Source organism: Branchiostoma lanceolatum, chromosome 8 (assembly GCF_035083965.1).
Source record: "Branchiostoma lanceolatum isolate klBraLanc5 chromosome 8, klBraLanc5.hap2, whole genome shotgun sequence".
NCBI classification, from domain to species: domain Eukaryota; kingdom Metazoa; phylum Chordata; class Leptocardii; order Amphioxiformes; family Branchiostomatidae; genus Branchiostoma; species Branchiostoma lanceolatum.
Genome location: NC_089729.1, coordinates 10,355,816 through 10,370,513, shown reverse-complemented (window position 1 = coordinate 10,370,513; position 14,698 = coordinate 10,355,816). Strand labels below are relative to the sequence as shown.

General features: G+C 38.9%; 1 protein-coding gene across 1 annotated transcript; it reads left to right on the top strand.

Moving 5' to 3' along the window:
- Positions 1-1,030: 1,030 nt before the first annotated feature.
- Positions 1,031-14,309, top strand: LOC136440854 (guanine nucleotide-binding protein G(o) subunit alpha-like). The gene is made up of 9 exons (XM_066436998.1): positions 1,031-1,803; positions 4,001-4,092; positions 9,374-9,466; positions 10,139-10,299; positions 10,861-10,989; positions 11,438-11,567; positions 12,074-12,145; positions 12,597-12,684; positions 13,063-14,309. The coding sequence occupies exons 1-9, from the start codon at positions 1,680-1,682 to the stop codon at positions 13,251-13,253; spliced, it is 1,080 nt and encodes a 359-aa protein (XP_066293095.1). The 5' UTR covers positions 1,031-1,679; the 3' UTR covers positions 13,254-14,309.
- The last annotated feature ends 389 nt before the right edge of the window (positions 14,310-14,698 follow it).

The window sequence follows — 14,698 nt, the reverse complement described above, 5'->3', positions numbered from 1 at the left end:
CTCAAATCTCAGTCAGTATTTTATCAGTATAATACAGTCAACTTTAATTCAACTTTCATACTGCAAACACACTGTAGAATGTTAAGTAATTTATTGATCATTAAAAAGGAGATACCTGTATATCTTAACAATCTCCTTGCTACATAACCCCATAACCAATAACGTTACATATTTGGTGCCAAATGGCTACCTTTAATTAGGCTGAAGGTTAAGCCAGATTCTTCTCATTGCTGTTAAGCGCACATACTAGTACGTAAAATGATTAGTGATCATGTAATACATAGGAAAAAATTGCAAATTTGATTTGGATCACAGATTGAGTGTTTATTGATGTGAGATTCTGCATCTTAATATGGTTTAACAAGATCAAGGAGATACAGTTTGGAGAGTTTATTGCATTTGCAATGTTATTAAGACAAGACACTGGAATAAATAAAACAAGACAGAACAGGTTGCATTTGCTGTTTTCATTTATAAGTTTATCAACTCCATGGAAATGGTGGTATTGTTTTCAGTCTATTTGTTTGTTTGTCATAGTGTGTATTCAGGTTGGTCATGCTGGCCCTGGTCCAAGTTTGCTCTGGGGCTGAGGTGTAACCAGAGACTAGCAGGATGTGAAGATTGATCATTGAGCTGGCCTGCATCCAACTGAAGTGAACGTTGACACATGCATGGCCAAAAGTCAGGAATCTGGTGATGGCATGTGCCCGAGAGTGGAACATGTAATGTGTGACATGGGCATGGTTGTGTTATATTTTGTCAGGAGATCTACAAAAACTCTAAATATTTCACTGAGGTAATGTTACACAAGATATTCAAATTCTTGGCCATTTGATGTAGAGATTTATTATTTAAATGTTCTTATCGAGAGAAAAACTGTTTTGTAAATAACATGCCTGTTATAGCTCCAACACCTGAGGATGCTCGGAAAGTTAATTTTTATTCAAACGTGAACACTATCGTGATCCTCCAAGGGTGACGATCTTGGCAGCTCCTACTATACTACTTTCCCGCGGTCTCCCACAGCCTCGGTCTGGTGTGACCTCAAACATAACCCCAGCTTTAAAAGCGTTTGTAGTGTACTTAGACAAGGATGTGAATTAACGGCATTTTCCGCAGCTCCAATCACCTTTGTACCCGTCTTTGAACTTCGCAACGAACCGCCGAGGATTTTTCTTCTCCCACGTGCGAGGTTTTCTCTTCCAGTGGAGTTTTTGCCGAGAAAACCGCGGCCAGGTGTGGTTTGTCAGACGACAGGCTGACGGATCCGTCCGCCATTTTTCAAACTTCAAACTTGGGCTGTGGCGGCACTTCTTGCTACTGTGGAGTCTCTCGGCGATCCTGTTCGGAATAGATTGTCCAAAAAACACTTCTGGCCATCCTGTGCTGATGGGGATATGAGTAAGTCAAGAGAAAATGGTGTTGTGCGACGGGAAGACTCACAAATCCGTGTTGCCAAGACTTGAAGTGGTTAGATGCTGCAGTAGCTAGCGGATTTGAAGATGTCAAAAATCGCTACTGGAAGGGGAAGCTAGTCCCAACATGTGAGCTACAGACTTACCACTGTCGGTTTAGAGGTAAAATTTATCTGATTTTCAAGCTCTGAAACGCACTGAAAACATTCCGAACTCGAGAATTTCGAAGACCGTACAGTAGACTTCTGTCCCGAAAGAAAAATTATGGGGGCCTGTTTGAGCCTGGACTCTGAAGAGAGGAAAGCTCGGATAAGAAGCGATGAGATCGACAGACAACTTCAGTACATGGCCAAGGAAGACAGCTCTATTATCAAGATCTTACTACTCGGTGGGTATGTCTAGTAGATTGAAGTAAGATGTAAACAAGGCTGGGATATCTTGTCATTTGGGTGTGTTGGTAAACACACAGATTAGATAAGGCGTTCAGCAAGCAGGGTTTCTTAGTGTTTGTGCTTGTTTATTTGTACATATAACGTTTGATAGGTGCTAACGTTAGGTGTGCTCAGTCCAAGTCTAAGAACCTTCATTGTCATTAATATCAATGTAGCTTTTGTGAAAAAGAAACCATAGCGAGAGAATGTGCTTCACACAATTCCTTAGAAGTGAGAAAATATAAGAATATTACCAGTACAGTATTTTTTACTCATCTTGCTAATTCTTAGAATAGAACCTCAGGCAAAGGACGGTAACATTACAAGTTGTCTAAAGGCCTGTTCACACATACACGTATGTTCAAGTCCGTATGAGTTGTGTATTGACATTTCTTGGTTTAGGTAAAGTTTGCGGCCCGAGAAGTCATTTTTTGCTGCACAAAGGTGGGTCAAAGTATTAAAACCAACTTCCTCCCCACAAACTTTACCCAAACCAAAAAAATGTCAAGACGGAACTGATACAGACTTGAATATACACACAAGTGTGCACGTGAATGGGCCCTGATGCCTCATGGACTTTAATACACTTCTGGTATCATATATATCAGTCCAATCCCTTCTCTAGATAGCCTCATGTACGTGTTCTAGCATTCCTACCATGCAGTGAAGGACTATTCCAGTCTTTGCCAGAGGCATGTTGGAAATTGTCAGTAACTTAAATATATCATTTGTTGCTACAGTACTTCCATCTTATTACATTTGTTTACCAATTGATGATGAAATAGGGGCACCGCCTCCAATCTTTTATGCATAGTACAATTTGTACAATAGGGTAGCCAATAGATCTCTGATAAGATAATGCTCACTTTCTTTGTGCATTTTTAGCATCACAGGTACATATTTTAATCCCTCGTGTTTCAGCCTTAGGAATTCAAAAGAATGAGCGTCGTTACAAATGTTTGTCAAGAGACCATTCATCAACTGTATTGGCAAATAGTTTTTGGGGGGTACATGTATTGGCAAATAGCTTTTGTAATTATAAAATCAGTCTATGGTGCAACATTTTTTTCACGGCAACAGTAGAAAAAACAAACTGGTCAAGCTTGTTGTTCTTCAGGCACTTGAAGAATTCTCTCCGAACCTTTCATCTGACTGAGTTAACGTCACCCGGGTTTTAGGGCAGACTTAGTGTCCGTCCATGGCATGGTTTCACATAATGGTGGTCTAAGACCATGGTGTAAACACGGGCAGGCAGTTGCTGCACCTTGTGTACATACAACACCATTACACACTCGGTAAATACGGGACAAAGCATGGATATTTTCAAGCGGAACTGTTTGGTACACGCCGGCGTCTGTGACCAAAATGACCTCGACTGGTCCGTTCATACATGGAAAAACAAGGGGTCCAGGGAGTTTAATTATTCATGACTTGATTGTTGTGGAGTCAACTGGAAGAAAGGCAAAAGCCAGACATTATGACACATGTATGGACCCACCCTGGAATATAAACCCCTTGATAATAGCTGTGGTTTAATTTTGGCATTCTTCCAAACCAGTTCAAAGACCACTTATTCCCATGAGCTGATGTGCACAAAAACACTTCATCCATTGGTGTTTCAGAATTTCAATCAGTTTTATCCAACATGCATGAGTGAGGAATGATTAAGTTTGAAGCTTGTCCTTGGAATATCTAATTTGATGAATTACTATTTCTGCTACACACAATGCTTCTTGTGACAAGGTAAAACTGGTTTATTGCCATTTATTGGTTGAAAATATCAAATTGAAGTGATGATTTATCGCTCATTTCCAATTCAGGTGCGCACATTCTTAAGAAGAGAAAAATATTTTCCTGTACAAAGGTTTGTTTTCTGTTTGTCTGCAAATGGTTTGTTTGGTATTTGAGCATCCCAAAAGAATGCAGTGAAACTGCCAACTATTCTTTCATTCATAATTTTCATTTGCTCAGACCTTTTTAGCCCCTACTGGCACATAGGGCAGCAAGTTTCCTTGCTGTTTCACTATCGGTATATTTTTAGAGGGAGGGGTTGCTAGCCCTTCCCCTTTGACGACATGCTCAAGGTACCTCCTCGAACGACTGTTGATTAGTATTTATAACTTGTGTGTTGGTGTCTTTTTTTTCTTTCTTCAGGTGCTGGGGAGAGTGGGAAGAGCACCTTGGTGAAACAGATGAAGATCATACACAGCCAGGGATTTTCTCAAGAGGAGCTGAACAGTTTTAAGGTGAGGGCCTTGCCATACTTAGCATTGACCTGAAAAGCCATAATGCTGTATCTGCTACATTTTACCTACACAAGAAAGACCGGAAGTAAAAAGGAGCAAGAAGAGCATTCACAGCTGGACGTGAAGCTAGATCATACTTGTCCTACCGTAGATTTACAAGAGGGTTCTTAGGACAGTCGTGCCATACAAAAGTCAGTTTATGTGATGATCAGGGCTGTTTCCAGGACCCGTCCCTCCATCCATCCCAGGACAGAAATTTGATTGTTGGGACGAAAACTGTCATCCCATCCCATAAATCTGAACTACATGACATGAAACTTATGCTATGAAAATGTACTTTCGTAAGCCTAAAATGACAGATTGACAACGGGAATTAACAAAATTGAGTAGGACAGAAAACAAAATTAAAAGCTGGAGACAGCCTTGGTAATGATGGAAAAGGTTTGCCTTATGTCCTTGTTGATGGTCTGTTCAGTCAGTGTTTCTGGAAAGCCTACGGCCAAAGATTGTTACGATGAATGTAGTTGCACCCTTAAACCAACAGAAGTAATAATGGGTTTGGAGAACTTTGGACAATGGGACACTCACTAATTTCCTTTTGGAATTTCTTCCGATGATTGAATACAGCTTACGCTGATCCTACCTTCCTGGGAAAATCCTTGAAACAACACCAGAAAGGCATTACAGTGTTGTACATTCTATCTGCAGGAATTAAGCCCCTAGGTAACGCTCTACTGTTGCACCCTAAGTACATAATCATTTTCCACTTAGTGTAGGGGGACTACTGGATGTACACCTGTAGGGGATATGCACCTGTGCCTTAGAAATCTGTAGTGACAAAAGAATTGATTAACACTGTTTGAAAAGATTTTGATGTAGTCTTACATTCAAGTTCATATGTTGTGAAAACGCTAATCTATGATGGACTAATGTAAAACAAGTGAGAACTGGACTTAGGATATACATTTTCATTTAACATACTGCTGTATGCTTTACAAAACTTAGTGTAGCTGTCCTTTAAGAGATGTGTCTATATATACGTTTGTATCAAAACGTGAACCAGAACAAAAGTAGAAGTGCATATTTTATCAACTTATGAAAATGAAAACGACAGAAAGTCCCCTGTCCATCATTCTATGACAACTCATTATCTTCTAGACAACCAGTATTACCTGAAACAAACAGAAAATGTTCACAGGCCCAAGGTACAAATTAAATCCAAACAATCTATTTCTTTTCTGAAGGTAAGACTGAAATGCAATTTTTTATATCCCTGTATAATAGAGTTTTACTACAGAAACAACCAGTTGTGGTACCCAGTAGCTTGTATAAACACCATGTGCTGATAAACTGCCAATACATACCTCCTCCAGGACAAATATAAATCATTTGGTAACCAAGAATGTTTGTGTATCTTATCACAACATGCCTATTAAGAACTTAGCCAGAACTAAGTCAGTTGCAAGTAGAACATCCAACAACCTTGTGAACGTTTGTTATCTTCAATCTCTTTTGAACAGGGGAAATAGTTTGACCACTCTACATGTCATTATCTCAATTTCAGATAAGATAAATGCTTCTATCACTACTATCAGTGGTGTCAGAGTCTGTATTGCATTAGTTGGGATAAAACTGCCAGTGGGGGGGCATCAATTTACATGCCAGAAACTCTCCTGGTATGCTGCCCCAAGATATATGTGTCTGCTTGGATAATTCTTACATCAATCTTGACACTTCTCTCAGCAGTTTTTGGTCAAAGCCTCCTTGGCCCATGACCTGGTTTCTACCCCAAGGCAGTCAGGTCCCTCCATAGCCTGGTACTTGTAATAGGTAATTTTTGATGATAGCTAGTCTTAACTTTTGAAAGCTGACACTGCAAGGCCACCGAGGAAAAAAGCTGGCTATCAAAAACAAATAATATTTCTTCCTGCAGAAGTAGCCTCTTGGCATGTCACAACATTTGTATTAGATACAGGGATAAGCAACAGGGAGAAGGTCAAGGATATTTATAAGATGGGCCAGTTTTTATGAGCTAAGAGTAATGTTTGATAAATTGTTTCAAAGGAAATGCAACCATTCTCATATGTGTAGTATTCTAGGCAGTAGGCATCAGTCAAGGGACTATAGACTAAAAGATATACCACTTACTGTTGTTGGAGGGGCGGTCGGAAAAAGCAGCATCAGAAAAACAAATCATGACATAGTTCCAGAAGTGATCTATGTGCAGTAAACAATTGATTACATGCTCTAATTCTTCAGTTATCAGCCTTCAAGTAACCAAGGACTTTTCCTATTGACCAGGGAATTGTTGACTAATGACAGGGTCCTGTTAGTGTTTTGATTGTAAATCCTCCCTGTTGATCTAAGATGATACCTGCCATGTCAAGTTGACAGTGCTTGAAAGAAAAGCTGAACAAGCTGCTAAAACCACAGTAACCTCCATGCAACTGTTAGATGGGACACTGGTACTCAATCGTTCGCAGGCATCAGTGTCTGATGCATGGCGGCTGCAGACATGCATAGAGCACGCCAGGCTTGTCTGCTCTCTGCATAGACTCTCCAGTCGGTACTGTTACACTGGTACTGTAAACAGCAAATTAGTGAAACTCATGCGAAACTAATCAATTCCTGTCTCCCAATCAATCATGTAATCATTAATAGTTCATTACACATGTACAATGTACTTGCCATATGATTACCAATCACAATTGGCTATGTATTGATTTACTTTTCATTGTATTTTCGAAAAGGTTAAATTCCAAATTCTGCAAAAGACATAGATCTAGCACATGATACAATGGCTGGGTTTACACGCCTTTTCAGAGTTGACTTGGAGTCACTGAGTTAACTCCAAGTCTACTAAAACTAGTTAAAAAAAGGCGTATGTAAACCCAGCCATTGTATCATTTGCTATGTCTTGTGCGGAATTCGGAGTCTAACCTTTCCAAAATGTTTTGTGTGAATGTAAAAATGTCTCAGAAAGGTACATCACGATTTAAACACCTGTTAACAAAACAAAGAAAAGCCAACACCAGATGACATCCCTATCTTTAGAACTGTAATCATTATAATCTCCTACAAAGCCATGCCCTTGGGCTAGAAAGTGTGTACTTGGTCTCTGTTGAAATTTTTGAATGGTTCACATTCACAGCTACGAAATGTGTGTTTGAAATGAACATCAGCCCTCTACTTGAAACATACTCATTCAGTCATTGGAGAACAATAGCTTCATGTGTCAAGTTGACAACAGTTTTGTTCTGCCAAATCTTGTCAGCTTTTTATAACTGTCTTTGGTTGATACATGCCTATTGAAAGATCATGTCTTTTTAGTTTAAAGTTGAATACTGTGAATACTGTGACAAGTTCAAGTTTTAGGTAACAAAAGACGAGAAACATTTGATATATTACTGTTTGGTCAGCTGGGTGGCATTATGCTTAGCGTCCCACTGACAAGTAGTTTTGCTCTGACAGAAGATCAACCAACCCATTTTGCTTTAGAAAGTTTTACTGATACTTGTAATCATTTAATGAAATGTTTTTAAAAAGCTGTGCAAAAAATCATTAGGCCACGCCAATTTTTTTTGTTGCTTCTCGGAATAGCCTGTCCTGTTTTTCCCATTTTGAAAAAACAAAACAAAATTGGGTCGCTATTCCCATTCACAAATTCAAACTCCCAATTTTACTATTTGTTCAGTTGTAGAACTCAATAGCCACCAAAAAAGTGTGGTCACATTGATCATATTGATTTGTAATTTTTCATTTATCAAAACTATTTCTCAATATCAATCCATATATTACATGGAATTGCATTCTAATGAGCCATACAAAGCTGAAACTTGAATAATCCTCTTATTCTATATGTTATGTTAACCCTTATTTTTACCCCAGACTAATTGCAAAATATTTTTTCTTCTTCGCCCTGTCGCTCCAATTTTTTTCTCAAAAAATCCGAGAAGCAACAAAAAAATTGGTGTGGCCTTAGGAAATGATAACTTTTTTCAAAATCCCCTGTTAGAATGGTAAAAAGAAGCAAGTGATATTTTCAAACTGGCAACTTGCGTTGCAATACATATTCAATGTTTGGCCCTCATTGATCGCGTTGAAAGTCAATGTTTGTAGTGTTCCAATAGCAGACAGTGTTTGCAGTTCTGCATGAGTGGTGCTATGTGTGTATTGATTTCAGGTGTACTTCAATCTGAGAGGAAGTTACACTTCACTGGATTAAGATGTGTTTGAAAATATGTTACCTTTTGAGAGTTTGCTACTCAAATGTATGTCATAATGTTCGTGTTAGTTTAATTTTTGTAATTTTCGCGTTGACCTCTTCACTCTTCGAACATGCACGTTCTGTCTTCTGCCCACCTACCTCCTTGTTTTAACTGAAAACTAGAAATCACCCATGACCGTGAACAATCCATTTCCTTCCTACCGTAATCCTACCCTGGAATTTTTACAGTAGTTCAATTGTATTATCATTTTTTCTTAGGTGTGAAAATTTGGATTTCCACAGTAGTTAAGCATCAATCACATAAATTATACTGTACTGCGATTCAAAACTTGACAGATGGCCAATTATCTTATTCATCTGTTGTATCTTCCCACCATTTTCATTGCTCCATTAATCAGGACAAATTAAACTGTTTGCTGGTACGAACTGTTTCTGTGTCAGTGTCTGCATATTTAAACAGTTCCTCGGTGATTACATGGTTTGCCAGTTTGTATGGTAATCATAGGATAGGGGGAAGTGGAGGGTGATTTGTCAATGTCAACTAGTTTCAAGCACAGGGTGTCTGATATTTGATTCTGTATTGCTGAATTTGCTGTATCGTTGAACAAATGTATTGATGTCTCTTGTGTTGTTTTTTTGTAGGTTCTTTTAGTACTGTATCAGTACAAAATAAGAGGAGGTCATTAACTTGATATAAACTTTGACCCTGTTACAGGGCTGTGTCCAGGACCCGCCCCTCCTTCCTTCCCAAGGACAGAAATTTTACCCCATCCATCCAAAAAATCTGGACATCTTTACATAAAATTGATGAAAATGTTTTTTCGTAAGCTTAAAATGACAGAACAAAAATCAACAACATGGCTTGGACTCCCAAACAATGGGGGGATGGAGAAAAATTAAAGCTTGTAGAGACAGCCCTTGCTTCATATACATGTACAGTACTTCACTCACCAGATTTGTATTGCTAACTGGCTAAGTCAGCAAGGGAAAGATTGAAATAAAGTTTATAACAACAGTACCAACGCGTTCATGTCATATTTCTGTTTCCTCCAGCCCACTTTAATGGACAACTTGCTGAGTACCATGAAGTTTGTACTGAGTGGCATGGGACTGCTCCGGATCAACCTGTCCAACCCAAACAACAAGGTACTGTGTTGTTCTTACAGGAGTAACATGCTTCTGGGTCACACAGGCAGACTGTAGCTGCTGACAGAAGAAAACAAACAAGTGCCACATTCCCAGCAGCAGTTGCAGTTTCTAAAAGAGCAGCTATTGGAAACACATTTTAAGTTTTAACTCCTGAATCTTGACCCTTGAGAACTTCAGATTCTCAGACTATTGTGTATGAATTGTCATAATATTAATAATCTAGACAACACGTAACCTTGTAAAATCCAAACCAAGTGATTTGATCTCAAAGATTTTCTTCAGTTCAGTGTGAACATATCATCATGATCAGGGTTTTTTCTAGGAAAACATTGTAAGAGGGAGCATTGCGAAGGAGCACAGCGACCAAGTGGGGGGATGGTGTGGAAGGGGGGTTCGACCCTTCCACAGTGTGGAGTTTTAGAGAGTTCTAAGTTAAAAGGGGGCCTTCTAACTTAAAGGCTTTCTGAGGGGCAAAATCACTGTCACAGTTGAAGACTGAGGGCACATGTGACCTGGCAGCATCTCTGGTCAATCAGTTTTATGCTTGTCAGAGAATCTGCTTCCCAGGGCAAGGGGGCACATAGTCAGGGCATGAGGGCGACCGGCCCCTGTTGCCCTCTTTAGACGAACCCCTTACAGTTTTATTGTACAACCTCTCCCTCCTGACAGATCCATGCACAGACAGTCCTGTCGTCCAGACGAGGGTTTGGGGAGGACCTGATCATGTTTCCGTTTGTGACCCACGCCCTGCGGTGTCTGTGGAGCGACCAGGGAGTCAGGCTGGCGGTGGCCAGGGGCTACGAGTACGAACTCAACGACTCAGCGCTGTAGTAAGTACATGTACAGTCAAACTATCCTCAGAGCTTTGAAGGAAACATGTTTTTTGTAGCTTACTAACAAAACTCATTCAGTTGTTAATGGGAACAAAAACTCATATCATAGCTATAAACAGCACCATGGAAAGCTTATAAGTAACAAATGACGAAATCTTATTTCACTAATGTTTGGCCTTGAAGAAATAATCAACTCTGGTCTGTTTTACAGTGTGCTGTACAGTTGTCCTTAGGCCAATTTTATGCTATTATGATCAACTTACTTTCTTATTATTTTGACATTACTTGATTGGTAACTTACACTATTTATAGAAAGACCATCAAACTTCTATATCATGTCATACCTTTGGGATGACATGTACATTTGTAAGTTGGAATGATATGTAACACATTTAGGGCAAATTATTTTTGTTGTGTAAACTGTAAGTGACTACATATATCAATATTATAATTCTATGTCTTCAATACAATTTCTCTTAGGCTGGTTATGACAAAGTTCCCATTCAGATATTGAAATTATGTTACAAACTATCTGACTTGCCCTGCTGTTCTTCCCAGCTTGTTTGAGAACATGGACAGGATATGCCATGAGAAGTTCCAGCCCAATTCAGAAGATGTGATACGGGCCCGAGTCAGAACAACAGGCATCCTGGAGACAGAGTTTGCCATCAGTGGCATCATGTTTAGGTAATGTCTTCAGGATTCTTTTCAGTGTGTCCGAAACCAATGTTTTATTATTATAAGTTGTTAGTTGTATGACTGAGCGAGTTCCGACATTCCTTTTTCTGTATTGCTGTTGTGTACTGTATGGCATGTGATGTTAGAATGGGGTATCCTCCTCTATTCATATCAATTTTTGGAACTGGAAGATGAAAATTCAAAGACACAAATTGCATTTAAGTCTCTGAATTATCTAGGGTATCTACCTAGTAATCTAGGTACTGAATGCCACATGAGTCTCCAAAATGATGTAATACACAATGGGTTAACATTGTTTCTATCTTCGTAGTGGTCACTGTTGTGATGCCATGTGCTTCATTGTTCAAAGTGATATTTAAAAAAGGCACATTAATGTCTGCTGTATCATGCCATATGCTAGCCAATAACATGGATAACTAAGTATCTGTGTCTGCAGGATGTTTGATGTGGGAGGTCAGAGGTCGGAGAGAAGAAAGTGGATCCAGTGCTTCGATGATGTCAAAGCCATCCTGTTTGTCACAGCATTAAGTGGTTATGACATGACGTTACTGGAGGATTCCAATGTAGTAAGTATATTCTATAATTTTGACAAATATTTAAACGCTTACACACAACATAAGAGTTTGCTACTATGGCGAGCTTTCGAGACCAACTCTGTCTCTTCATCAACCCGGTCAAGTCAGATCTCATCTTTGAGTTCTATTGTCATGTGACTTATGATGTTGATTGTCACATGACAAGAGACAGTTGTATACAGGCTTGAGATAGTGACGCCCCTGGGGCTCCCTGTTTGAAGTACTACATTGTCTGTGGATCTGGATCACCTCCTAAACAACCCTTGCAATGGGTCTCCTGTATCCCTTCAGAAGATCGTGTAGTGGTCTATTTTTTATAGTATTACCAGAATACAGTCATCGTCATATTTTCAATGTACCCTTGAATTATTAGGAAAATGTTTTAAAACTGCTATTGGTTGCTATGTTTATTGCTTGTTATGAGAAAGGTATTTTCTTGAACTTGAGTTTAGAATATCTACTGCTCCAAGTGAGTTTAAATCTGTTTGACTTTGCAGAATCGACTTGAGGAGAGTTTGAGACTGTTCAGCTCAATTTGCAACAATCTCTTCTTCAAAGACACCTCCATGGTAAGTGAGGATTGAATCTTTGTAAAAAAAATTTCTTGCTAAAAGAGTCAGCACAAATGAATTTGCATTTATCAGAGATGGCAGACTTCACTCCCTAACCCATGCTGCTTTGTAGCCCTTCCAGTCCCACAGACCAAAATAGAAACATTAAGGATTTATGACAATGCTACATTATTGGGAATTTAACCTTCTCCCTGCTGCCTAACTCTGTAACCAATAGAGAACTGGATGCCATAAGGCTACTTCAGTGTACTAAGGGTTAACAGAACAACACATAGACAGACACACCGACAGACAAGCCATGTTTAGCCTTTAGGCGAACAAATCAAACATATGTATATACAAATGTATATGTACATGCATGCATGTATGTATGTCTAACATGCACGGAAGGAAGGAATTGTTTTTGTCAGGAGACTTAAAGGTTTTCTTCATTTTTTTTTCTCCGCAGATCTTGTTCATGAACAAAGTAGACCTGTTCCAGGAGAAGATTCTCAACTCAGGAAGACACCTCAGATATTACTTCCCTTCTTATACAGGTAATGTCCTTTCCTTTGTGGAGTGGATTAAAGAACTAGAAAGGGAAGCAAGTGTATTACATGGTAGGCTTGGTAGAATATGATGTCAGCAATACCAGTAATTCTATAAATATGTATTCAATACAATAACTGAAAGTAAGCTTGTTGATGATATTTTTGCTACAACAAATTTGTAGAGCAACATGTTATGTGCTTGATTGTCACCACTATTCACAATGTGTTTTTTTTGCGATTAACAGCATATATTTGCTCATTTTGCAGCTGCTTTGTATGATTTACAGTATGGTAAAAAACTTTTTGGGATGTCATCCATATAATCAAATTAACATGGCCTAACCGTCACAGCTTAACTTTCATTTGAATGTCTCTGTTGCACAGGTGCAGACTGTGATGTGGACTCTGCTGCTCGATTCATCCAACACATGTTCCAGGGCTGCAACAAGAACCCCTCCAAGGTCATCTACCCTCACTTCACCACGGCAACCGACACCAGCAACATCCAGGTCGTGTTCCAGGTCGTCATGGATACCATCATCAGGGAGAACCTGGAGGCCGCCTCGCTCTTGTAGCAGGAAATGCATGTTCATGAATTTTTGATCTTGCTGAACAATGGGAGCTATCAGTGAAATGGTTGGACTCTACTTCTCAATGATGTGTCCAGTCCACCCCCATGGGTAAAATGGTGCTTGCCAGAGTACAGCTGTCTCCTCTCAGTGGCATCTCAATTTGGACCATTCCATACAACAATATGGGTGGGCTGGCAACCCTTTTGCGTCTTCCTTTTTTGTCACCTATGTGATACAATACTTAGTGGTGTTTCTCAATTGTTTCCCATCAAATCTGCTAATCATGTACCTTGTGGGCTAATTTATAATGGTGACCAAAGCACAGCAAAATTGTGACTACAGCAAATAACATGTGAACACTAAACTACCTACCTAAGCAGCTATTTTGTGATCTGTATAACTCATGAAATGACATATTTTCTACTTACAAGTACAAAGATAAGAATGCCTTTCTTCTAAGACTTCACATGATGTACTCTTTTGTAGTAAATTTCAGAATGTTTTGCTAAGACTGTGGAAATGCTTACTTCTAGACCACTGGTTCAGGATCTAACTGAAAGTTGTATGTAAATAAAATCTTCGGTTTTAAGATTTTTAGCATACCATGTGTACAAATGGTAGTAACATTATCAAAATACTTCCTATTTTAATGGCATGTTTGCTATTTAGGCTTCTCCAATCTCACACTATGTTTTGGAGCTGTGTGTGCTACCCATGATCAAAGGCAGCTTGTATTGTAAATATGGAATATTTATCTTTCAAAATCAGATGTTGGAAAAATTTATGTACATAATTGATAAGTGAAAATGTAGAGATATGCTACTTATTGCAGTTTGTTAATCAAGGCTAGGTAAAGTACAGATCTTAGTGTATTTTATTACAACAAATGTTTTTGTTTTTAACTTATGTGATTATTTTAGATTTTATGCTTTACAGACAAAATCCTTATAGTACTATGCAGACTGTTGCTGTACATCTCATACCAGTAGCTTCCTGCAACAGATTGTAAGAACAGTTTTGTTGCAACCTAATCATGAAATAAATTCTCAGCATTCCTTGTATGACATATCCATATGATAGATGCATTGTGCTGAAGCTGAATCTTCACTTGTTACGTACATGTATGGATTGTGTGATGCATGGACATGTATGCTCACAGTGTTTGGATCGAGTTTGTCTTCTACATTTGCATAAGTGACAAACTGGTTAAAGATCATTATTTAAGAAATACTTATGCCAGAAACTTGAGAAATGCAAAACATAAGATGCAATGTAACCATTTGGATCAAAACTTCCATATCAAATGATAGAAGATACTTTTTACACCCGAGATTGAAGTTTTGTCTTTGCATTTGTCCATCAGAGAGATAGTGTTCACGTGTACGTGTGTTTGTGTGAATGTGTTTGTGTGTGTGTGAATGTGTTTGTTTGTGTGTGTGTGTGTGTGT

What these genes read in the sequence shown, in the direction of transcription:
- LOC136440854 (XM_066436998.1), top strand. Translation starts at nt 1,680, where the DNA reads ATGGGGGCCTGTTTGAGCCTGGACTCTGAAGAGAGGAAAGCTCGGATA. An exon ending in ATCAGTGGCATCATGTTTAG is followed by an intron (nt 10,990 to 11,437) that starts GTAATGTCTTCA and finishes CTGTGTCTGCAG; the next exon opens with GATGTTTGATGTGGGAGGTC. An exon ending in TCTTCAAAGACACCTCCATG is followed by an intron (nt 12,146 to 12,596) that starts GTAAGTGAGGAT and finishes TTTTCTCCGCAG; the next exon opens with ATCTTGTTCATGAACAAAGT.